This window comes from Antennarius striatus, chromosome 20, assembly GCF_040054535.1.
Source record: "Antennarius striatus isolate MH-2024 chromosome 20, ASM4005453v1, whole genome shotgun sequence".
NCBI lineage: Eukaryota > Metazoa > Chordata > Actinopteri > Lophiiformes > Antennariidae > Antennarius > Antennarius striatus.
Window position 1 is genome coordinate 4,653,738 of NC_090795.1, and position 22,094 is coordinate 4,675,831.

Genomic DNA, 22,094 nt, shown 5'->3' on the forward strand with positions numbered 1-22,094 from the left:
GACAGCTAAGATCCAACTTTTTCCTTAGTTCATTCTTTTTATTTTTAAGACATGAAGACAAAAACAAATAAATCTTGCTCATGATATATTCTTCATACATTACTGAAAAGGCACTCAAGAGTACTGTGCATTCAAAAAATATAAAAGGAAATATCTTCAATAAAAAAAACATTCATGGGATATAATACAAATAAAAGATTGTCATCAAATGATCACACATGGGAAGTTTGTTTTGGCCTTTTTGCAGCGACATCTGATGGCTCACTGGCGACAGGACCCCTTTTCCGTGTTCTTACCATGATTGACTCTAGAAACAGGACAGAGACGTATCAGAAATCGAGACTGAAAGAACACAAAGAAAAAAGCTTTCTGCTTGTGAGGCAACAACCATACCAATCTGCTTCTCAATCTCCTCCAACTGTTTCTCCTTTTTCTTCAGTTCTTGTTGATTTTTTATCACTTCCTCTGAGTTCTTGGCCTGGGAAAGTTCATCACGTGCCTTTGAAATCTTTTGGAGGGTTAAGGAGTATTGAGTGAGCATGTCTGAAAAAAAGAATCACAGACATAAGCGACACGCTAGCCCAATCTGACAGAGCATGTCCACAAAACTATATTCTGACTCTGAGATACATCACCTATTTGTTCCTTTAAAACAAAGTAACGCTCAGGATGGGGGGCACCAAAAACTTTCAACTTGCTAATTGGCGGAGCTCTGTTTTGTAGTCCTCCAAACTTTCCTTTGGCAGAGATCCTGTCCCCCTGCCTGGTCAGGAGTGTGGAACATGGTATGCCATTTCGCACTACCTTTAAGCAAGAGCATATTTAGAGGAAAGACAGCCACTGGCTTTTTAATATGTGGTACAGATCCAGCCGCAAGCATCACTCACCTCCCTTCTGTACCGGTTTCCAGAGTCCAGGTCATCAATCAGGATGGTGTCTCCCAGAAGGTTTTTAAACACTGCAACGGAAGAGGAATGATTTCAGGACAAAAAGGTCATTTCAAATGGATGCAAACTGAGAGAAGAACCCGATCCACTTCTGGGTGGTTTGATCCCAGGTGGAAGCATTCACCCAACACTCAAGAGGAGTAGCAGCAGGGGCGCAAGGGAAACACCCCAACATTAGCTCACCGATTTTACAGCTCTCTTTGTCTTGGAGGTAAATCAGCAGGTCTCTGGCAAAGACGGGGTTCCCAGGGGGTTCAAAGAGCACGCGGCCGTTTCGTATGTGAGGCAGAGGTCTGTAAACAATTCACATCTTAGAACAGAGACACTGCAGACAATATGGGACATTTCTAAAGGGCTGTGGTCTGAAAGATTTAGCTCCTTAGTGAAAACTCATGTCATGTCGAAATTGTGTATTTTCAACACTTTTTCAGCTTTTGTAGAGGCATGAAACGGTTGTGATTACAAATTGTTTTTAAAAAATGCATGAACTTACACACAGAAAAAAAGTATTGACATTTCTCATCTTATGTTCCTCAAAGAGGAGGTGCTCTTTCTTAGTTTCCTTTTTTTTAACCATCCAAGTTTCAAAGCATGAATTAGCAAGCATGAAAAATGTCCTTTGCGCTGATATAACTCAGCCAATGAAATCAGGACTTTACTGGAACTGCCCTTGTTGCTTAGTAGTTAAACAGCTGGAAAGGGGGGGGCGCAAGATCTTTAAATTGCTGTTATTGGAAGGCTCGTGGCAGGAGAAGGCTTAAAAAGCAAAGACTATAATCAAGGAGAGACAAGAATCTCACCTGCTCAGGCTGCTAGAACAATACTTTAAATTAAACTCACACATTAAACTCTTTGGAAATTATTTTTTTAAAAATCATCACTGGCACAGAACGTACCTGTTTGGGTGCACAAACACAGTGTCCAGCGGCATGACCTGCTGTCTGCCCTGGGTGGCATCGTAGATCCTCTGTGCTGCGCTCAATGTTTTGGTGATGACACAATCCATGTCGCCACTGATGACCCAGGAGATGACCCTCGCAACATCGTCATCCTGCACAAGCGCCAGGTGGCCAACCTGAATTCAAACGTGGAATTAAATCTGTCCTCCGTCGGTGGTTGGACATATATCTGAATGGATATTAACATTTCCTGAAAGCACACTTTTTTAAAAACTCTTAAAAAAGTATTTTTTTCTATGATATTACCATTCCCAAAACATCCTGCTGTCCCCTAAAGGTATCCCGGATGGAGCAAACTCTTCTAGGGGTTTTCAGGATCTGGTCGACTTCAGCAGTGCATTTTTGTATAAGTCCCTTTATAACTGGTATCTATTAAAAACAAAAAATTTAAATCAATAAAACACACCTGAGATATCCAAACCAATACATAAAAATTTGAATGTTTATTAAATTTTATGTGTACGTCTTACAGTTGCAGATGGTGATATATCCACATTCTTTATGTTCAAAGCCGTTCTCTGTTCATTCTCTTTACTGCATGCATCCCTGTGTTGGTCTAGTATGAAAGAAATGCTTGTTGTTAAAGACAAATTATAAAATATTCTAAATTAAGAGACATAAAACTAAGGCAGATGATTTTCTGGAAGTGAAATGTGCAGAGAACTAACAAAAAACAAACATTACTGGTCAGCAGTTGAATGAGTTGATTCTGTGTATTCAAGTTGTCTTTATATGCATTGATAGTCGTTGTGAGTTCATTTTTCTTTTTGGTTAGCTCTGACATTTTCCGCTGTTTCTCCACATCTAAAAATGGGAAAGATGAATGAAAATACACTTTAAAAACGTTGACTTACACAATTTAGGTAAAAAATCCTAGCAGTGTGATCACATTCTCTGGAGCAGAACGGCGTTAATGATTAAAGTCTTGTTCACAATACCATTGTAAAAATGGAAGAGGAGCTGAAACGGAGCCAGAGGTGTGGAAACATTCGACACTTCAGGCGTGAAGATCAGGATGTATGAACTTCCATCCTTACCAGGACTGTTGTCCATGACAGCTAGCCGCTGTGCAGGATGAACATACAGGCGTTGCATGCATGATGTGCTTCACCGAAGCCTGACATGTTACAACAAGAGTGCATCACAATAAAAAGTCGCTCACTGTGATGTGGACCTTTCCTTCTTCCAGTCCAAATTGAAAGCTGTTGAATTGTCCTTCAAACACAGGGAGTTCTTTGTTGTCGTCTTCGCTGGTGTTCTTTATAGAGACCGTCACTTTTCCATGTAGGTTCTGTCCCGCTGGGTTTCCGAACGAATCCTGAAGAATGTCAGATGAAAAACACCCAAATTAAACAACTGGAAGTCTCATACTCCCTGGAACACTTGGGCTGTTTCTGAATGCAAACGCTGTCTGAGACGCTCACCATTATCCTCAGAGTCATATTTTTCACCAGGGTACGGCTGCTGATGTCGTTACTGTAGGAGATGACTGGGGCTGGTGGCTGAGCATCGGGTCCCAGTTTGACAGGTTCATTGGCCACCACATTCATGGTAATCTAAGAATCAGTAAACAGACGTTTCTCCCTGTGAGTCAAGGACAATTAGAACCTATGACGCCTCAGTGAACTACCACCATCCAGGAGGACACAAAGACTATTTATCTCAGTGCAACAAGTGTGTGTGTCTGGAATTAACATTTTAAGGTATTTTCAGGTTCCTATTTTTTGGGCTCAACCAACCTGATCACTAGACAAGACTTTTGTTTTGTCTATACGCAGAGAGAACATGATGGTGTACTTTCCAGCGTATTCTGGGATCTCTTTATCTCTGCAGTGAAAGAAACCAAAGTTAGCCCTTTTTATCAACTTGGATAGAAGACTTCAAAATAAGACCATTTCCCACTTTTGGGAAGATATCTATGTAGGTATCCTGTAACTACTCAGGGGGAAAAGATCCAAAAGTATTTTACCTGAAGTGAAAGCAGTCATTTTTTTCATTCTCCATGGGTTCACTACATTTAAGCTCGGTGGCCTAGAAGACAAAAGCAGAACTCAGTAGATATGGTAATAAAAGTCACTCAGATGTAAATAAGTCACTCACTGATGGTGGTGTAGTCGCTGCTGCTGTTCCTTGCCACAGGAACATGGATGCATCAGCCGGGTTGAAAGTCGTCATCGGGCTTCCTTCTTCTGAGATCACACTCACAGAAAACACTGAACACACACACATAACGGAGCACTCATCTGTTTTTTCTGTGATTGTATAAACGTAAAAATATCATCCATTCAAATCAAATGTGAGTCACATATCTAGATCCGATACGTATGTGATTCAGATCAATACGACATGGATAGGAAGAGTTTTTTTGTTTGCATCACAATTTTCACAGAAGGAAAAAAAAACTGATATCAAACCTGGGAATTTTCCTCCAGCGAGCAATTTTTTGTGTGTGTTGTACTCCACTGACAGGCGGACAGGTTTGTTGGGATCAGGAAGGACAATGAGATTCACGGATGGCCCAGGAATATGTGCAGTGTTGAAGGTTCCTCTGAATTTCAGCTGATAGCACCCCCTAGTGGAACAACAGGATAAAAACACTGCAACTGGTGACTGGACATGCTGGGATTGTGGATTTCCGATTGCGTGTTTTGACTTTTTTTGTATTCCAATGAGAAAACAGACGCTTCCGCTCATGCTGTGAAGTAAAGCAGCACTCACTCTAGTCCGCTCACACAATTCACAGTGAAAGATGCTTTTCCTTCTGAATCCACGGATTGTGAAGTAACAGATTTCGTTACCTGAAACAAGAAGTTTTCCCTGCTTTATTATCCTTAGATTATTATTTACAACTCAGTGTCAGTGAAAAGAGAAAGAATGGTAATGTTAGAAGTCAAACCTTTAAAGGTGAAAACATTAAATCCACCACAACCCGGTGGTCTGGAGAAGGGTTTCCCCACTTGTCGCACAGTTGGACGAGAAAAGGTGTGGCGATGCCGCTGTCGTTGAACACCCGTAAAGGCTTGTAGATAAGAAACAAAACAGGTTTAGATGATAGAAACGTGAGCTTAGATTATCTAAATTAGGTTTCTGGTTTGCAAATATGTAGTCAAGTAAAAAGGAAGTAAAAATTGTGTCTAACGTTTTCTGGCTCGCTGAGAAGTTTAAGATGCGCGGGAACTCCAGCCATCACTTTGATTACGACTCGCTTCTCGAAATTCTTGTATTTGAAGCTCAAGTCTCTGGAGCCAGGAGTCCCAGTGTTAAACTGGATCCCAGTTATGTGAAAAGAACTGCTGCTATCCTGATGTTGACATAGAGAGGGAGCAAGGAGTCAATCCGAACAGTTAAGAAGCATCCAAATCTTTTTCTCACAAGCTAACACAAATACTTTCAAGTAAAATTATTGTATTCAAAATATTACTCAAGTGAAAGTTCTTTATTTACTTAAGTGTTTTTTAGCAGTCACAACAGAGGAGTGGACACACAACTAGATGCGTAACACACTAAGCATTCCACATTTAAACATCTGATTATAATTATGGCATGCTACATAAAATCCAGCATAACAAAGGTTTTACAAAACTGAGTTTGTCAGTGAAATATTGTGTGCCTCTTTTCCCACCTGCCAAATAAAGGAAACAGCCGAATTGTCGAGGCCTTCGGCTTCTATTCTTATCTGTTCGACACAGGCGGGGTTAAGCACCTTGGTGTCATTGCCATATCGGTCGGTAACCTTCAATTCTGTGTGGGAAAAAAAATCTTGAGTCATCTATAGTTCAACAATGTTAGAAATAAATTTTTATGAGTCATTAATAACTCACTGATGATTCCAGGCAGCTTTTCACCAAGTTTCACAGAAGTTTTGGGAATAGTTACTTTTATCACTGAAGGTTCATCTGGACAAGGCCTAGAAAAATAGATTAAAAAAAGATACAAGTCTGGATATTGAAAGAACAGTTCAACATTTTTGACAAATGCACTACAAACTTTCCCAGAGCTAGAAAACTTTCCCTTTTTTTTATTTTGTCTGGAGGCAGTTATCTCTTGGAAAGAAAGTGAATGAGAACATTTCCTGAACCATCCCTATCAAGCTTGTAAAAAACTGCAGGAATTTGTAACCGTTTTGTAGCTTACACAATGTGAAAGGAGACAGACACGCTCTGATCCTGGTAGGACACCTGGTAGAAGCGCTTGTCGTGCACCCGTGTGGGGACCTGCAAATCAGGCAGCTTTCCCTTGACCAGATTATCCACATCTACCTCTGCTTTCCAATTGACCTTAAACAAAACCAGAGCGAACAAATGAAGTTATTTATAAGCTGGCAGGAGAGCAAAAAATGTAAAATCTGTTTGACATCTGCATAATATCTGCACAATATAAAAAAACAAAAACAACAATATGACGTAGTACAGTCAGACACACCTTGATCTTGGAGGCGATATCAGGGGTAAGAGGCACCTCAAAGCAGCTCTCATCGTACAACCTATAGTACAGGTTCTCCAACAAGCCTCCAGCCAGCCAGTCTATCTTTTCCCCATTCCTCAGTACCAGGTTCCTGTTGTCATGACTGTAGAGCTCCATCGAGCACACTCTGGTGCTGGGCGACAACAGCAGCTCCTTGGTGACCATGGAAACGTTCTTCTGATTCTTGAGGGAAAACAGAGTGGGGATGGAAATGTCACGATCGAAAACTTTAATCAGAGATTGTTCTAGAAAACACAAAGCTTCGTTTTGTTTAGTTTTGTACTTACAGGCATGTCAAACTGAACTTTGACCTTTTGTGGATTCCCCTTAATTATTTTTACATTCAAAGGCTTCGTCACAAGCTGACCGGCTCCAGTGCTGCTACAGTCAATCGACAACAGCGGAAACCCTGGAATCTGGAATTCCCGAAAAGGAAAAGCAAGCTAAGGCTAACTAGCACATGCCGATGACTGATGGGGTCGAGTGTGCCCATACCTGGCAGTTAACGTCCTGCTTGGGGTTAGCAGTGATGTTCCCAGCCTCGTCGTGAATTTCAACATTAAAAATGACAGTGTTTCCGTTCTGTATCATTATTGGATTGTCGACTGGCATCACATGAAGGGAGTGTGGCTTACCTGAAAGACAAGCAGCTCAGGTGTAAGGTTTTCATTTTTAAGACAGAAAGTGAAGATGCTAAAGACACGCTATTGGCAAATTAGAACGCAATTTAATGAATTAATTTAACGAATCAATGCTGCCTCACCAGGAAGAAGAACAATGCTGATAGTCTGTGTGTCATTTTTTATCCCAGGGAAGGTAATGTTCAGCTCGTACGGCTACAGGTAAAAAAAAAACAAGCAGGATGGAAATAAATAACAGGAAACAAAATTTCTGTCAAATATCAGATTATTTTATTCTGAGAGCTGAGCAGTGATACGGTTTCACATAGATTGATCTAATTTACCACATCATTCATTCATTCATGGGGTTGGAGATATGGAGAATAAAATAAAAGAATCAGGAAAAACTCCAGTCGTCTGAGAGGAGAGAATGTTTTTTCACCTTGGCATGTTGGTAACTCAGGACTTTCCCTCTTGCTCTGACATTTCGGATCACTATTGCCACCCCACTGTCGTCCACTTTCTCATAGCTCAGGTCCAGGCCACTGAATGATAAAAATAACTTCTGATTCATCAGTTAAATGTCTGGCATTTTGAGATTATCTGACATTAGCAGCAGTTAGCATACATGTCACAAACGAAGCGTCGGCATGAAAGCGAGATGAGGACAATATCTTGAATTTGCTGTTGAACTGTTTAATTTTACAGTTGTCGTACGTACCTTAAAATTGATGCACTGCACATAATGTAAATGTAATTACACACTTCGCTTGATGATATTAAAGTCAATCAATCCATCTTCCTATCTATATAGCACTTTAAAAAAAGTACACAAAGTGCTTTACACAACAAACAATTCGATAGCCCCTGTCCCCCCTCCTCCAAACTGAACCCACTTGGACCCACCTGCATTTGAGGACAGGATTGAGATTGGGTGGAGGTACCGCCTGGTTGTCGTATCCATCTGTCATGTGCAGACTTATGTTGAAAGGCTCCCCTACCTGAGTGGAGCTCACTGCTCGGGGAACAAAACTCTCTGCGCTGCCCGCTGAGAGGGACAACAAGGACACGGCGTGAAACCAGGGAACCGGCAAAGTATCGTGTTTTCCTCACCTTTGACGGTGAAGTTGAGTTGGTAGCTGGGAAGCTCTCTGCCTCCAAAGACAGTGGCATTTCCATCATGTATCACAGTGCTTAGCAACAGAGTGTACTTCCCCAGACAGCTAAGGTTCTCTGTCAGGGATGAGACATGAGAAATATTAATCCATAGAATCCAACTAGCCATAGAAACTACTTGTCTTTTTCCTCTCCTTTGCAAAAACCAGGTCAACAATATTTGCCCTGTCACTCTGACCTCGCCAACAGTATGAATGATTGAACAAACTGATAAAATGATAATGATGAAACTCAAACAAAGAAATTTTAAAATTATGTTAAACTGAAACAAGAAACTATTATCAGTGTGTTTTATTTACAGTGTCAGAAATAAACGATTGAAATGGGAACGTATGAGAAGTTAGCAAAGACGACTCATTCGACTTGTGATAAGATGATTCTGAACAAACCCGTCTTCGAGATTAATGTGTTTTAAAGCATTTGCAGTCAAAGAAATGTTACACAACAGTAAATATTTCATCATTTTAGTTTTTGATATTTTAGGGGAAGATGAGCCTCCCTTTCAGGCTTAGAGAAATCGCCTCTGATTCAAAGGCGAGCAATAAAAAAAAAAAAGACAGTTCAAAATAAACCTACCAATTTTTTTGAACCAGAATCCCCACTTTGCTGCATGTTGGGCAGAGCAGGAGTAAACTTCCTTATCCTCATCACCTAAGTACGAAATAAAGACAAGCGTTCAGAAAAAATGGGGTTTTTTAAGGAGCTTAAAGCAAAAACCCAAAAACATTCAGCTAACAAAAAGATTAAAAGAAAAAAAACTGAGCTTTTCCTTGTTTATTCAATGAACTCTTTCTTTTGATAGTTTTATGGCTAATCTCGTGTCTTTTCTGTTCTCATCATACAACACTGAAGTAAAACATTTGTTTTAGCCTCTGTAGAAGTTTAGGAGTAAATTTATTTCCTATTACCTTGCTTGATGATTTTGAGGTCAACATTCAGCTTTCTCACTGGTCCCTGGCCCACCGATGGCATCCTGGATAACGACTCTTCTTTCCCATTTAAAATTTCTACTTGGAGAGGTCCTGCAGTGATGTGAATGTAAAATAAACAAAGAGATGTGATTTTTAAGCATGATGAAAAAAACATTGTGAATATCACGTTTTGATGCACACTGTTGGTATGTGAATCACCGAGGACACAGCGTTTTACCTAACGGAGTGCCCGCTGGATGTACACCATTCTGTGTCAGGGGGTTCCCCTCCGGCCAGTCCACCTTCAGCTTCACTGGGAGTCTGAAACGATCACACATAATTAACGGATGAAAACGTGTTAACACACTTCTTAGTATTCAAGAAGGAAGCACTGACGTTGACCAGATGTGAAACACAGCGTGACGCTGATGCTTGTTGAATGAAATTCACAAACATCATCTACGTCCAGCTCCATTTGGACCTTCTTGTGGTAAATATAGAAGCTCAATATAAAGCACGACAACGACTCCTCAAACTGCTTACTCACTTGACCAAGTCGCTCTGAATGTGTTTGTTAATGGCTTCAACTGCGGCCATCTGGTCGATCTTGGATATGGGTATGATCTTGTTCTTGTTGTGAAATGCCGTGGGTTGCTAGGAAACAGTTTTCAAATTTATTGTAAAAAAGCATGAAAACATTCAAACTGCGGTAGATTTTGCAAAACATCCGGCACTTCCTTAGATGAGAAATTTTCACACACTTTCTAATACAAATGCCATAATTTTCTATTTTTAATTTATTTAGTATACGTAGTTCCGAACATGTTATTACAAAAGACATTTGCAAAATCAACAACATCCGGAAAAAAAAAAAGAAGGCTGATGGGTAGGAGCCATTTGAATTGTAAAATTCCCGTCCCCATAATCAACATCATCTCTCTCATTACAACATATTGTCAACCACAAAATTTCTCCTCACCAGAGCCAATTCAACTTGTCCTGCCGTGGCAAAGACGTCTCCTCTGTAATTTCCATACAGCAAAAACCGATTGATGGTACCGTACATATGGGGATGTGTTTTGTGAGACTTCACCTGCGTGATGAGATACGGAGGCATGAAAACAGAATAAAGAACACTGTGACAACACTCATCTGCATACGGAGGTCTTAAAAAATAAAGAATACTCACAAGTTGGCCTATTTCGTAAACCTTCCCATCCCATTCGATGGAAGAGAATGCCGCCCAAGGATACTGTTTTTCCTTAGTAGGTACATCTGTTCTTGTTATTGTCTCCTGGTAACCCAGGAACTTTATTTCCTTGTCCAGTTTTTCATGACAGCTTTGTAGCCACTGTGTGAACTCTTTCTGAATCCCTCTTTGTTTCTGTGGACATGGAACATGTCAGCGATCTCTGGTGGTTTTTCTTGGTTCTTAAATTGGAACAAACGCAATAAATCTGTAATTGAATTTGATCTTTTCTGGATTACTTGGAAGATAAATGCTCAAAACCAGGTGTTTTACCCGTGTCACTCAAAATAACTCCTGAAAACAAATACACACACACACACAATATATATGGAAGTCATACTGTGTACCCAAAACACTTCATAAAATAAGTATAGGAATACCTGTCCATTCACATATCGTGTGAAGAGGCTGCTTTTCTGTTGCAGTTTCAGCTCCAGGTCCATAAATGTGAGCTTGTTGATGCTGACTTCGAATTTGTAGTCCGTGAAGATCACTCCTGAAATCCGACTGTAACACTCTGTGGGTAACTTTGAGTCCTTGTTCCAAGAACACCAGTCAAAGCTGGAACAAACAGACAACAACAATAGAAAAGAGAGGATCAACTAACCTCCCCACATGATCAAGATTTGGATCAAACAGACAGACAAAGGTCTGACAAAAACAGGAAGTGGAGTTCCGAATAAATAATAATAAAAATAATAATAATAAATCTTTATTGTCCACCGGGGTGGAAATTCATCTTTGGCTCACCATACTAACAGACAAGACATTTAAGACACAATACAGCAGTGAGGATCATACCATAGAAAGATAAGACAACAGCACAGTGTGAAAGATAGGTCCATTTTAAAACTTTTTCATATATAAGACACACTGTCAGTTATTGAGAAAATTAAAGGCCTTTAGGTGCACCTTATAGTGCGGAAAATACTGTATATCTTTTCACTTTGTTGGCAAGAAATAAACTAAAAACTTAAAAGTCTCCAAATATTTTAAGTGAACACAAGTTCTTACTCCATCACTGTGGTGTAAGGAATTAGCCGTCCATTCCAGAAACACTCAAATATCGGTTTTCTCCCTGCTGCAAGATGCTGAAATCCAGAGTCAGCATAGTCATCGTCTTCATTGCAAGGGGCTGATGAACAAAGAACAAAAAAAAATTCCACAATGTACAACCAAACCTCTCACACGCTGGTAAGCAAAGTACTTGTTAGAATATATGAATACCTTCCATGACTTCTTTGGGGTACGTTTCTTTGTCATAGAGGAATGGATGATATCGAACGAGTCCCTCCACTGTGCCGCCGTCCTCAGTGGTGGCCTTGAATTCAAACGTGGCTGCAGCAGCTTTTATGTACAGACTCTGCATGTCGTTGTCGACTTCCCTTAGATTCAACACGCGGGGACTTCTGAGTGGCTTCTCCCGCAAAGTGACCTGATCAAGCAGAAAGAATCACTAAGTTAAGCTGCAACAGCTTGCATCAAGTAGAAATGACTCGGACAACCAGCGGCCTCACCAGAATATCAACATTGGAGAAATCATCTGCACTCGTGAAGTTACTCTTCATGTCATTCCCATTGACTCCATGGATATAATAATGATATACATGACTGAAAATGGAAAAAAATAAATCTTTCACACAAAACCCAGAAAAGCAAACATATCAGGAAACAGTCATGTACTCGCATCTGAGGTATGGCTGACTGAACTCACGCTAGCTGTCTGGTCCACACTTGGAACTTTTTTTTCAGAAATGCGATGTGCTCAGGAAGGATCCCCGTGACAACCACGGCTGTGAAGCTTTCCTTCCCAGTTTCTTCAGCGATGAGGGCATGTAGGAAGCGCTCATCGGTTTCATTCACATGTGAGGAGTCACCAGGCTACAGGAGATCACCAAGAAGGTTGACGAGAGAAACACTACAGTAGAAAGCTCAAGGTTTTCTATAAAAAATTATGATTGTCTTGTTTTGATGTTAAGAGTTTGTATTTATTTGAGAACGTTTACGTTTCTGTTTCTGATGATTCCACTGAAAACATTCTCATTCTCCCTCTCTTTCCTCTCAAACTCCTCTTTCGACAGAACTAGCTCGTGGACATCCGGGGAGCCGGCTGTTTTCGTGATCATCTGTAAAAAGGAAGAAAATAAAATGGAGGGAAGGAAGTGGAAAAATATCTTGTGTTTATGATGAATAGCTGACAAATCCTACTTCTTTTTTGGAAAAAAAAAATCACTGAAAACATGCCCTGGCTGAGTCTCCGATGTAGAAAACAGCCTGTTTTCCTCCAACGCCAAAATAGGATATGTCACTGTTAAGGCTACGAGGAACAGGAGCAGGAGGAACATATACTTCTTCCTCACTGTAGCGAAGAGAAAAAAACAAAAAACGCAGATGTATTAAATGGCCCTTAAAAGTAAAAGAAAATATCTGGACAATCCTGAGTAATCTGAAGAAAAAAGGAACAGCACACTAACCTTGCAAATGTGCTGTTATCTTTTGAGAATTTAGACCGCCGTAACACTGCCCAGTTATTAAGCTTCTTAGAGGTCATCCCACAGCCATTGTCTAAAACAATCAGTGCAGGTTTCCCAAGAGTTTCATCAAACAGCTGGAAAACAGAATAAGTTGCAGTAATAGATTTAGATAAATGGCCATTGACTGTTGAAACACCAGTAAGTAAAACTGATATTCAAAGACGTGTTTTGGAAGAACTAACCAGCTGTATCTCAATCTCCCTCACTCCTGTGTTTTTAGCTGTGGCTGTGAGAGCATTGTCGATGAACTCAGCAATGGCGTATGCTGGAAAAAGCAGCAGAAGTTTTCCAAGTTATGAACAACTAAAATGCAGCATGAAGTCTGCATCCTGTCAGCCATAACACTTGGATGATGACAGCACTTACGCAGTGGTACCTGGCCCTCACTAACGTAGTACTCATATGTTCCGGCCTGCACCAGCGTATTGTAATGAGGTGTAAAAGTAATGAGCTCCTTTGTCGCCACTGAAAGAGCTTGATCTTCCTTTTGCAACAAGTACACGGTGCTGCCATCCTGAAGCGCCTCTGCAATAACAAGGAAAACAAAACAAACCTCATATCAGGTTGTAGCGACTGAGAGGCCGACGACAGAGCCTTCCTTTGTCAGACGCGCTTCAAGGAAAAATATCTATGATACTAGAGAATACGTTTAACGCTTTATTAACAAAAAAGAAAAAGAAAAAAAGAATTATCAGCTCATAAAACTGTGCACAAACTCATCATATAAGTGATCACACAAAGTAGCACATAGTTATAAGAGTGTTGTGTTGCGGTCAACCTTTCTCTCTTCCCATACAGGTAAGCAGGTGTCCCTATTTAACCTATATTATTAACATTCACTGGGAAAACTGGGGAAAGAGTTACTCAAATTCATTGCTGGACTTTTTTTATTTTTTATTTTTTTTAAACTTTTGCAAGGATACTTACTGAATTTGTCAAAATCCAAGACTGTTCTGTCTGTCGTGGTCAACACAAATGCGTCATGAACCGGGATCATAAACTTCTGCAACAACACAAATGTATTTCCAATACAGATGTAAATAAAAAACACACACTATAATCAGATATTTCTTAATTTTAAAAAAATGATACTTAAAATTACTGTATTTAACCAAATAAAGACCAGCATTACCCGACACAGGATTTGAAGGAAATGGTTGAAATCCCAGTTAGAAATTTCCAAACAAACGTCCTTTGTTTTGACACAAACTTCAGTGTCTCCGAAGCGGCGGTCGTGGACATAAACGTGTTTTTTGACTCTTTCCCCCTCGGGAAAAAAAGAACAACCTTGAGCTTTCCTGTTAAACATCTCGTCTTTTCACTGTGCAGTTTTTAAATTCCTCTACACAGAGTCCATCATCCCGTCAGTGACGCCGTCAGCGCCTCGAAAGTTATTTGTTGTTCCGTTAAGTTTCATTTTCACGGAAACGGATGAGGGACAAACTGCATCCGTCACTTCCGCGATTGCGTAAATACGGAGGGCTGCGATGGAAGCAAAGTTATCCGGACGCCGTGAACACGTAACGGGTCTGAAATCGAAACTGAAAACAGTTTCGTGATGTCCGTGGTGTGTGGGAATAGCCACGGGTGGGTTGTGGACTCGCAGTCGTTCATCGATCAAGGCTGTTCGCGCTGCATCCGGTTTCAGGATAATCTAAAGTTGAGAGTCCAGTGCCGTTTCAAAAGCCAGTGGTTCCGAGTGTTGAAAAGTCACATGTGTTTGAGCTCTAGCGCCTGGTCGGATGGGGGAGACTCGGAGACGGTGCACAACACAAACAGACCAACAAAGGTAACCCCTGCTGCTGCTGCTGCTGCTGCTGCTGCTAGGGTTGATCCGTTCATCCAGAAGCATTGCTGTCGATTGGAGCAAAAAGTCACGGCTCACATTTAACTACTTTAAAAGAAGTCTAAACAAAGGAAGAGGAGACATCTCCCCATCGTCGTTTTCTAATTTGATTAAACATTTAGCCATTAAACAAAATAGTGAAGACCATAGCAGATATTTCTTATTACATGCCGCTTCAATTTAATTTTATACACTGTTATAATCCCCGAAAGGGAATTAAGAATGCATACTCTAGTATGTTAGCCAATCACAATCATGCATATTAGTGTGTACAGGCCCCTGTAATACACACGGTGATGTACTATAATTATATTGTAATAATGCAAAGCGGTGATGTGTTATAATTGTCAGTTTTCGTGTGCGCGTTTGTCCACCAAAGATCTTCACAACAGTTTCAGATAGAAAGATGAAACAAAAAGCAGATTACTCATAATTGAGATGATGACCTTGACCTTGAGAAAACTAGGTCAAGGTCAAATTTCAACTTTTGTACACTGAGGAAGCGGATAAGAGAGAAAGACAAGGGAGAAAATCAGTGTAAGACCATAGATCAAAGCACTAGCTGTGATTTATGGTCTTACTTACGTTGACCTTCTGAGAGTATCACTAGTCGGGTGATACTCTCAGGGTACCCTGAACGTAGGTCAGGGTAAGTCATGGGATGTTGCAGTCTGTGTGGTAGTGAATAATGTATGATTAAAATTAAATAAAATAGTTACACAAATCCTGGGGACAGGTCAGTTTTGGCAGTGGAGAACTCCATTGTGTAAAACCGGAAATACAGGATGAGGTCAAAGTGACACTTGTTGTTGCCAGAAGGTTTTGGGTGCTTGCCTAGAGACCCAGTGTTTCCCGTTTTCCCATCAAGGAAAAGACACACACCCATACATGCACACATACACACGAAGGTGGACCTGCGAGTATAAAAGGATTAGGGCCTATGAGTTCGGGGCTGTTTCCCGCTGTTTTCCCGATTGATCTGTACTGATGAGCTGAGAATCAATTAAAGAATTCCCGTTTTGGCAGTAAACCATTCTCTGCTGCACCTGCGTTTTTATTGCACCTGCGTTGTCGGCCATCATAATTGGCGTCAGCATCTGGGATTGCCTTGGTTCTAGTTTGTTCATGTGATTACTACATCCCGCTTCAAAGCGGTGATCTTAAATTTCAAAGCAATTTAAAATTGAAAGTGGTGATTGTTAATGCACGGTAATAACTAATATAGAGATAAAAAGTTCTGATAATCTTCTGTTTCATACTTCTGTCTTTTCCTTTGCTTCGTTAACTATAAATCTTTCAGAGACGGAAACGCAGACACCACGAACTCAACCAGGGAGAGATTGATTTACAGTCCTTCCATGAGAAGGTGAGTCCCACCTCATTATGTAATTTTAAGAATAGACAATAGTATCAAAATTTTCAGTTTGACACTTTTTTCACCAATGATGATGGCACAAATCCCTTATTTTTATTATTTCAGTTTTACACGTCACAAAGTCTGAATTATATGCGTATATAATGCGTGCCGTGACAGATCCGGTTGGCAGTCCTGGAGGGGACCAGGTCCCTGGTGGAATTGGCCCAATCCCTGGGATTCCTGTGCGGAGCAACCGACACTGCGTCGGAACCTCCTCCGACCCAGGACTGCGGCCTTGCGGCTCTATGTGAAATGGCTAAAGCGTTCCCTCTTGTGGATGCGCCGGAGCAGTGCATCCAGCAGCTGCCTGCAGACGGTGGACGTGCACCGCATGTCGACTTCTTCTCTCGGGTGACGGAGAACGGGGGCGACTGTGCTGCAGTGGTGACACTTATGGGACAGGAATACGTGATGCCCCCATGCACAGCCTTCCTGCTCTCTGATTTCTCCAGAATAGACCCTCTAGTTCACTGTGAGTGTTACTAAACACACCTGAAATCATAAATATGTTTTTTTGTAGAATGTATAGATTTCACAAACTGCTTTACAGTAATGACCACTATACGATTTTGATAATTCTTCACTCTTTATTTTTTGTATAATGCTGACTACTTTTCGCAGATTTTACCATTGCAGATACTTCAGTGTGAGTCTATAGTAATTGTTTTGCTTGTTTCTCATGCAGATGGAAAGATGTTTGACTTAATAGTCATTGATCCACCTTGGGAAAACAAGTCTGTGAAGAGGAAACGCGGGTATTTTTGACATTTAAACATTAATATAGTTGTACAACTTGAAAAAGGAAGATAAGACATTATTTATTTCACATTGATTCCATTAGCATCCAAACAAACATTACATTTTCACAACTCTTTTCTCATTGAAGATACAGTTCTTTGAGCTCTACCCAACTGAAACGGCTCCCCTTGCCCCTGCTGACGTCTCCAAACTGTTTGGTGGCCACTTGGGTGACAAACCGGCAAAGTCACCTGCGTTTCGTGCGTGATGAGCTGTATCCACACTGGGGAGTACAGGTTCTGGCTGAATGGCTCTGGGTCAAGGTAAGCAGACACAAGTCTAAATCTAGTTACCAATAGTTGTAGCTTTGGATGATTTAAACATTTGCTCTTGTCCACCAGGTCACCACATCTGGACAGTTTGTGTTTCCACTGGACTCAAATCATAAGAAGCCATACGAAGTCCTTGTGCTGGGCCGATATCAAACCTCTACAGTGAAGTCAACAAGGTGAAGCTCTTCCTGTGGTGATCTTCAAGTGGAATAAATCCATTTTTTTGTCCTTCTGTCCTATTTCTCTATTCTGAGACTTGTTGCATCACCTTCAGTGACAGGTCTGATGTTCCTTTGGAGGATCAACGTTTGATTGTCAGCATTCCATCAGCTCTCCACTCCCAGAAGCCCTCACTGTCAGGTAAATGTCAAAACATTTTTATAAATACCACAGCGATTTGTTTAGGAAGTGCAGGTAGGTTTTACTTTGCCACCAGAGAGCAGTGCTGCAACACCAGTGATCATCTCGATGTACAGTACATGATAAGCGCTTAATCCCTTCACAGCTCGCTGTATCAAATCTACAATTAAAGGTGTGAGTCCGATATTCAGGTTTGCATGGTTGAAATTTTAAGTCAGCCTTTTTTGTTTGGTTTTCAAATTAAAATGACAGTGTTTTTGTATGAGAAATCATCAGTCCATGTACATGTATGTATGCTACACCTACTAACTCGATAATGGAATAGATCGATAGACAGAGGCAATTTTCATTTGCAATACAAGCTTGTATTAAAGTTATGAAATATAACCCTTCAGATAAGCATTAATGACAGGTATTAATAATTCTTTTTCAAGTGTGAAAATGGGAAATTTCTGCTTATCATACCTGTATTAGCCAGGAGAAGTCAGTATTTTTACGTCATAAAAGTAAAGATGTCACACTTGCTCACATATTATTTTAGTTTTTATTGCATAAAGTTGACATCTGCTTTTGAACGTGTTGCCAGGGTTTGTAGAGATTCGTGATGGGGCTGAAAAGAGCACATTGCTGCTCAAACAACATGCAGGGTTTCTTTTTCATTCACAATAACCGTGTGCTTTAAATCCTCTGACAGGTTTAATTTGTCAAAATGAGAACATCTACTGCTCAGATTTGGTGAACTTTACCCTGTGGTATCGACTCCATCACAGACTACTGAGAATAAATGTAAAACCTTGACAATGAATATATGAGGAATATAAATAAAAGAGGCTTGACGTCATTTCCCTCCCTCTCAGGGGAATGCGATATGTTATGGATGGTGAGACACAACCAATGTTTGCCCTTTCAGAAACAGAAAATTTCTACACCTCATGGACACGGCTGAATATTGTTCAGATACATTGATTTGAACCATAATAATGCCATTGCAGAGCTGAGATGCCGTAGAGATCAGATTAAAACAGAGATTGCCTTCAACCTCCTCGTGTGACTCAAAGGCCCTCAGCAGGTTTAAATGCAACTGGTTCCTTTATTCTAATTACTTTGATTTTTCTTTTTATTCAGATGCAGGTTTAGATGCACAGGATTGCATCCGGTGGAGAATAAGTCAGTCGAGTAAACGAAACCAAAACTGCTTCTTGTGTTCTTCTGAAGAGCAGCTAGAAGTGGTGCAACTCAGAAGCATCTGTTTTAAAATCTAACGCTTTCTGCAAGAGGTGAGGGAGCGCTACTGACAGGGGGAGTGGCTCGGAGCTTGAAATATGAAACGAGCTTTGCCCGATGCTAGTTAAACCGGAAGATTATAATTAGCATCGCTATTTAAGACGATCATCTAACATCTCAGGGAAGGAGTACAATGAGTACTTTTTGAAACATCACTTTCTAGCTGTTATCCCTTTGATTCTGATGTATTTTGTTTTATGTTAAGTGCTTTGTTTTGTGTGTGCTTTCACCCGATTCCACCAACAGTCTCGGTTACCATGGCGAGACAAAGCACACCACAACGCAATTACAGATACAACAAATCGCCGTTGCCAGATGGTCACCTCAGAGAAAAAAAAAATATTTGCACTCGTCAGAATGATAAGAAAAGTGTTTGTTATTAATTAAAGCTCCAACTTTAGAAAAATTACGCCGCCCCCCCATACTGATATAATAATTTGATAATTAAATAGCATTTTCCGATGTCAATGTCAGCAAGCAGTGCCATCTGTTTGAGTTGTATTTCTGTTGGTTCCGGAATGGGCCTATAATATTTTTTGTTCCTTAGTATATTTACTTGGAAGCTAAAATATTTAACTTTATTTACCAGCTGTCCAATGAACAACTTATAGATATATGTATTATTTTGTTGTGCACCAAAGTTAGTCATAATCTTGAACTCGTGCTGTCAAAACATTTGCCTTTTTTTTTTTTTAATTGATTTTCTTTTCAGATCTATGAGACGTGACGTTATTGTTGGTCTGTTGCTTGTAAAGCATTTATCATCATAGGAATCATTTTCTGTGCTCTAAAATTGATCTTTACAATTATTTAAAATTCACTGTGATGATGCTAAAAGAAAGTCTAATGTGATTGTACTTTTTTGGGGGAGAGCTCATTGTCATGCCATTAGCATTGAATCTGATCTCAAAGGGTTAAATGACATTTCTCGTGTGGGGAAACCTGCCTTTTATTGGGAATACATATATCATAGTTTAGGATGCTAAGAAATAAGAATATAACGATGATGAAGATGGGGCATAAGACCTTGTGGAACTCCACATGCATACTGAGAATCAAAGAGTGATTAATATTAATGACTTCTACTAGAAAGATAGGCATGCGACATAATACCCTTTAGTGTAATTGGATTAATGGAACAGTCATGTACAGAGTAAGAGAGAGAATATCAGGTGCCTTCAAGGCAGAGATCCAAATTGAAAATGTTCCTTGTGTAGCAGGTAATTTAGAAACACCTTCATTTCTCTCAGGCCTCCCTCAGCCGGAGTTTCACCGTGACGCCGTGACGTTTCACAGTTAAAAGGATAAATAGAGCTTTTACTGCCCGTTCAAGTTTGAGAGCTGAGTCACCAGTTGGGGTCGAATTAGTTGAAGACCTGCATGTTTGGCCTTTCCTCTCTGACTATCTGACGTGCAACGAGAGAGGAACCAGGAGGCAGGACAGCACATTGTGGTTTGAGGATCAGACTTTTGTGCTCATTAGCTCTCTGAGTGTTAGCTTTGGCGCCTGTCGGGGTGGTTTGAGCATGCAGCAGGGCGGTGAAGCTGTCAGGTGTGCTGTCCCTGGAATATCATCACTTTAAGTACTCAAGGTCGCTGCCAGTCTCCACACGGGAAAGTCTTTGCTGGGGGGGTGAAGGAGCTGGGCGGGTGGCCAGTCCTCTCTTCTGCCCATTACAGACTAACAAGCCAAGTACCACCCCCCCATAATAAATTGATCCACTGCAGTAATGTATTCAAATGTCCCATGTTTTAGTTGCCAACTAGTTTTTGCAGTTGACAGACTTCACTTTAAGAATGAATACATGAAAATTCCGAAATCAAGACCCAAATAAAAGCTTCATTCCTGCGTAATTCTGCTTTACTATTTAACAATGCTCGTGCGTTATGTGAAATGTACTCCTGGTCGTGACTGCAAACAAGGACATCACCGTTGCTAGGCAGCAAGGATGGTTTGTATGATCCAAGCGGCTGATTAATCAATACAGAAAATAATCCATTTAATCAAATTATAATTTGCTGTCATCCAGTAGAAAAAAAAGGAAAATTCAGCTTTTATATCAACACACAAATCATCCTTATCAATAGTACACTCATGATTTATAGGAATTAATACCCCGCTTACCCACAATGCATTGCACAGAGCATCAATGGGTCAGTGATGCCTCCTTTCCTTCCTTGTTACCTGCAGAGGTTTTGAAGCCCTACGTTGGAGCTGAAGCCAAGCGTTTGGAGCTGTTTGCCCGAAGTCTTCACCCCGGATGGACCAGCTGGGGCAACGAGGTGCTCAAATTTCAGCACACAAGCTATTTCAACGTGACACCAACAGACGATGGAGGGAGCATCCCTGAAGGCGAGGCCGCAAACGGCACGACGGCCAAAGCCGATGTCACACCGGTGTTGAGTTCACCCGGAGAGTCGTGTCCTCCACGCCACCGTCCCGTCGCCGTGGACTGAACATTTCTTGTCACATTAGTGTTTTATTGTGTTTTAACCCGAACTAATTCTGAACGGGATCCTTTTGATCTGTCTTTCTCCTGCGTGTGGGGCCTTTTCATTTCTGTTTTTGAGTCAGGGTGTGTTTTCATAAGGTAGCGATTCATGCTGTTGCTGCATGCGGAGATGAAAGTGCATTTCTTCAGATACGATTTTAATTTCCCCACTTTGCATTTAGAAAAAACAGAACTCAAGGTTTTATTTATTATTTCTGGCTTTTAGCAACTTTGGCACGATATGCATCTCGAGGATGATGAAATATTTCCATTTTTTACTCATTTTATGCTGCATTTCAAAATGTTTCCAACTCCTAATGAAAGAAACTTTCATTCATTTTTGTTTGAGCCCCCACCCTGTTCTACCTTTTTGTGTTTTGACACCTTCTTCCCCACGTCGCCCTCCCCAGTCATCAGCGTAGCCATTAATCTGCCTTTTTCCGATTGGTTGAGGTCTCCCCGATGAGTCTGAGGTCTCAAGAGGGGGGGGGGGGTGGGCAGCGTGGTGGTGATGTGGAGATGAGCAAGGCTGTCTTTAAGGCAGGAAGGGGGGGGTGAGTTATGGCAGCAGCAGTCCGCATCGCGGCTAATGAAGCCAGGGTGTGACTTCAGCACAATTATTTACGCATTACATCGTCATGCTGTCTTTAATACAAATGTACTCTGAATTATCAGGGTGTCTGTCCTTGTTTGAACTGGATGCAATAATTTTTTTGATGCACAGATCTCTTGAAAAAGAGATCTAGATCTACTTTTTAAAATAAA

At 40.8% G+C, this 22,094-nt stretch overlaps 2 protein-coding genes across 8 annotated transcripts; one reads left to right on the plus strand and one right to left on the minus strand.

The window, feature by feature from the left end:
- Positions 1–72: 72 nt before the first annotated feature.
- smchd1 (structural maintenance of chromosomes flexible hinge domain containing 1) lies at positions 73–14,262 on the minus strand. 7 transcript variants are annotated; one of them, XM_068343680.1, is made up of 47 exons: positions 13,993–14,255; positions 13,788–13,863; positions 13,227–13,385; positions 13,043–13,125; positions 12,801–12,934; positions 12,571–12,685; positions 12,333–12,452; positions 12,041–12,207; positions 11,844–11,937; positions 11,554–11,761; positions 11,341–11,461; positions 10,707–10,887; positions 10,267–10,461; positions 10,057–10,170; positions 9,625–9,731; positions 9,316–9,398; positions 9,075–9,188; positions 8,743–8,817; positions 8,104–8,223; positions 7,897–8,038; positions 7,433–7,535; positions 7,134–7,206; positions 6,866–7,005; positions 6,658–6,786; positions 6,329–6,553; positions 6,041–6,183; positions 5,728–5,813; positions 5,529–5,647; positions 5,046–5,207; positions 4,803–4,925; positions 4,625–4,704; positions 4,321–4,478; positions 4,007–4,119; positions 3,876–3,937; positions 3,646–3,733; positions 3,331–3,462; positions 3,069–3,224; positions 2,944–2,971; positions 2,591–2,710; positions 2,377–2,462; positions 2,153–2,275; positions 1,844–2,022; positions 1,131–1,240; positions 888–958; positions 636–804; positions 394–543; positions 73–307 (listed from the first exon to the last, which is right to left on the minus strand). In XM_068343680.1, the coding sequence occupies exons 1-47, from the start codon at positions 14,167–14,169 to the stop codon at positions 213–215; spliced, it is 5,808 nt and encodes a 1,935-aa protein (XP_068199781.1). In that variant the 5' UTR covers positions 14,170–14,255; the 3' UTR covers positions 73–212. The 7 variants fall into 7 exon arrangements, with proteins under 7 accessions (XP_068199781.1, XP_068199780.1, XP_068199784.1 ...); XM_068343679.1 differs by having other exon boundaries at positions 2,845–2,971; positions 13,993–14,254; XM_068343681.1 differs by lacking the exons at positions 73–307; positions 394–543 and having other exon boundaries at positions 642–800; positions 2,845–2,971; positions 13,993–14,257.
- Positions 14,263–14,333: 71 nt separating this feature from the next.
- mettl4 (methyltransferase 4, N6-adenosine) lies at positions 14,334–21,824 on the plus strand. The gene is made up of 8 exons (XM_068304135.1): positions 14,334–14,649; positions 16,007–16,072; positions 16,241–16,595; positions 16,809–16,878; positions 17,010–17,184; positions 17,263–17,369; positions 17,468–17,553; positions 21,029–21,824. Exons 1-8 carry the CDS (start codon positions 14,419–14,421, stop codon positions 21,292–21,294), a joined length of 1,356 nt encoding a protein of 451 aa, XP_068160236.1. The 5' UTR covers positions 14,334–14,418; the 3' UTR covers positions 21,295–21,824.
- The last annotated feature ends 270 nt before the right edge of the window (positions 21,825–22,094 follow it).

Excerpts from the sequence above, each read along its gene's own strand:
- smchd1 (XM_068343679.1), bottom strand. The coding sequence starts at position 14,169 with ATGTTTAACAGGAAAGCTCAAGGTTGTTCTTTTTTTCCCGAGGGGGAA. Across the intron at positions 5,208-5,528 it reads CTGTTTCCTTTATTTGGCAG|GATAGCAGCAGTTCTTTTCA; the intron begins GTGGGAAAAGAG and ends TGTCAACATCAG. Across the intron at positions 308-393 it reads GGAGATTGAGAAGCAGATTG|AGTCAATCATGGTAAGAACA; the intron begins GTATGGTTGTTG and ends TCCTGTTTCTAG.
- mettl4 (XM_068304135.1), top strand. The coding sequence starts at position 14,419 with ATGTCCGTGGTGTGTGGGAATAGCCACGGGTGGGTTGTGGACTCGCAG. Across the intron at positions 16,073-16,240 it reads TACAGTCCTTCCATGAGAAG|ATCCGGTTGGCAGTCCTGGA; the intron begins GTGAGTCCCACC and ends GTGCCGTGACAG. Across the intron at positions 17,370-17,467 it reads TCTACAGTGAAGTCAACAAG|TGACAGGTCTGATGTTCCTT; the intron begins GTGAAGCTCTTC and ends CATCACCTTCAG.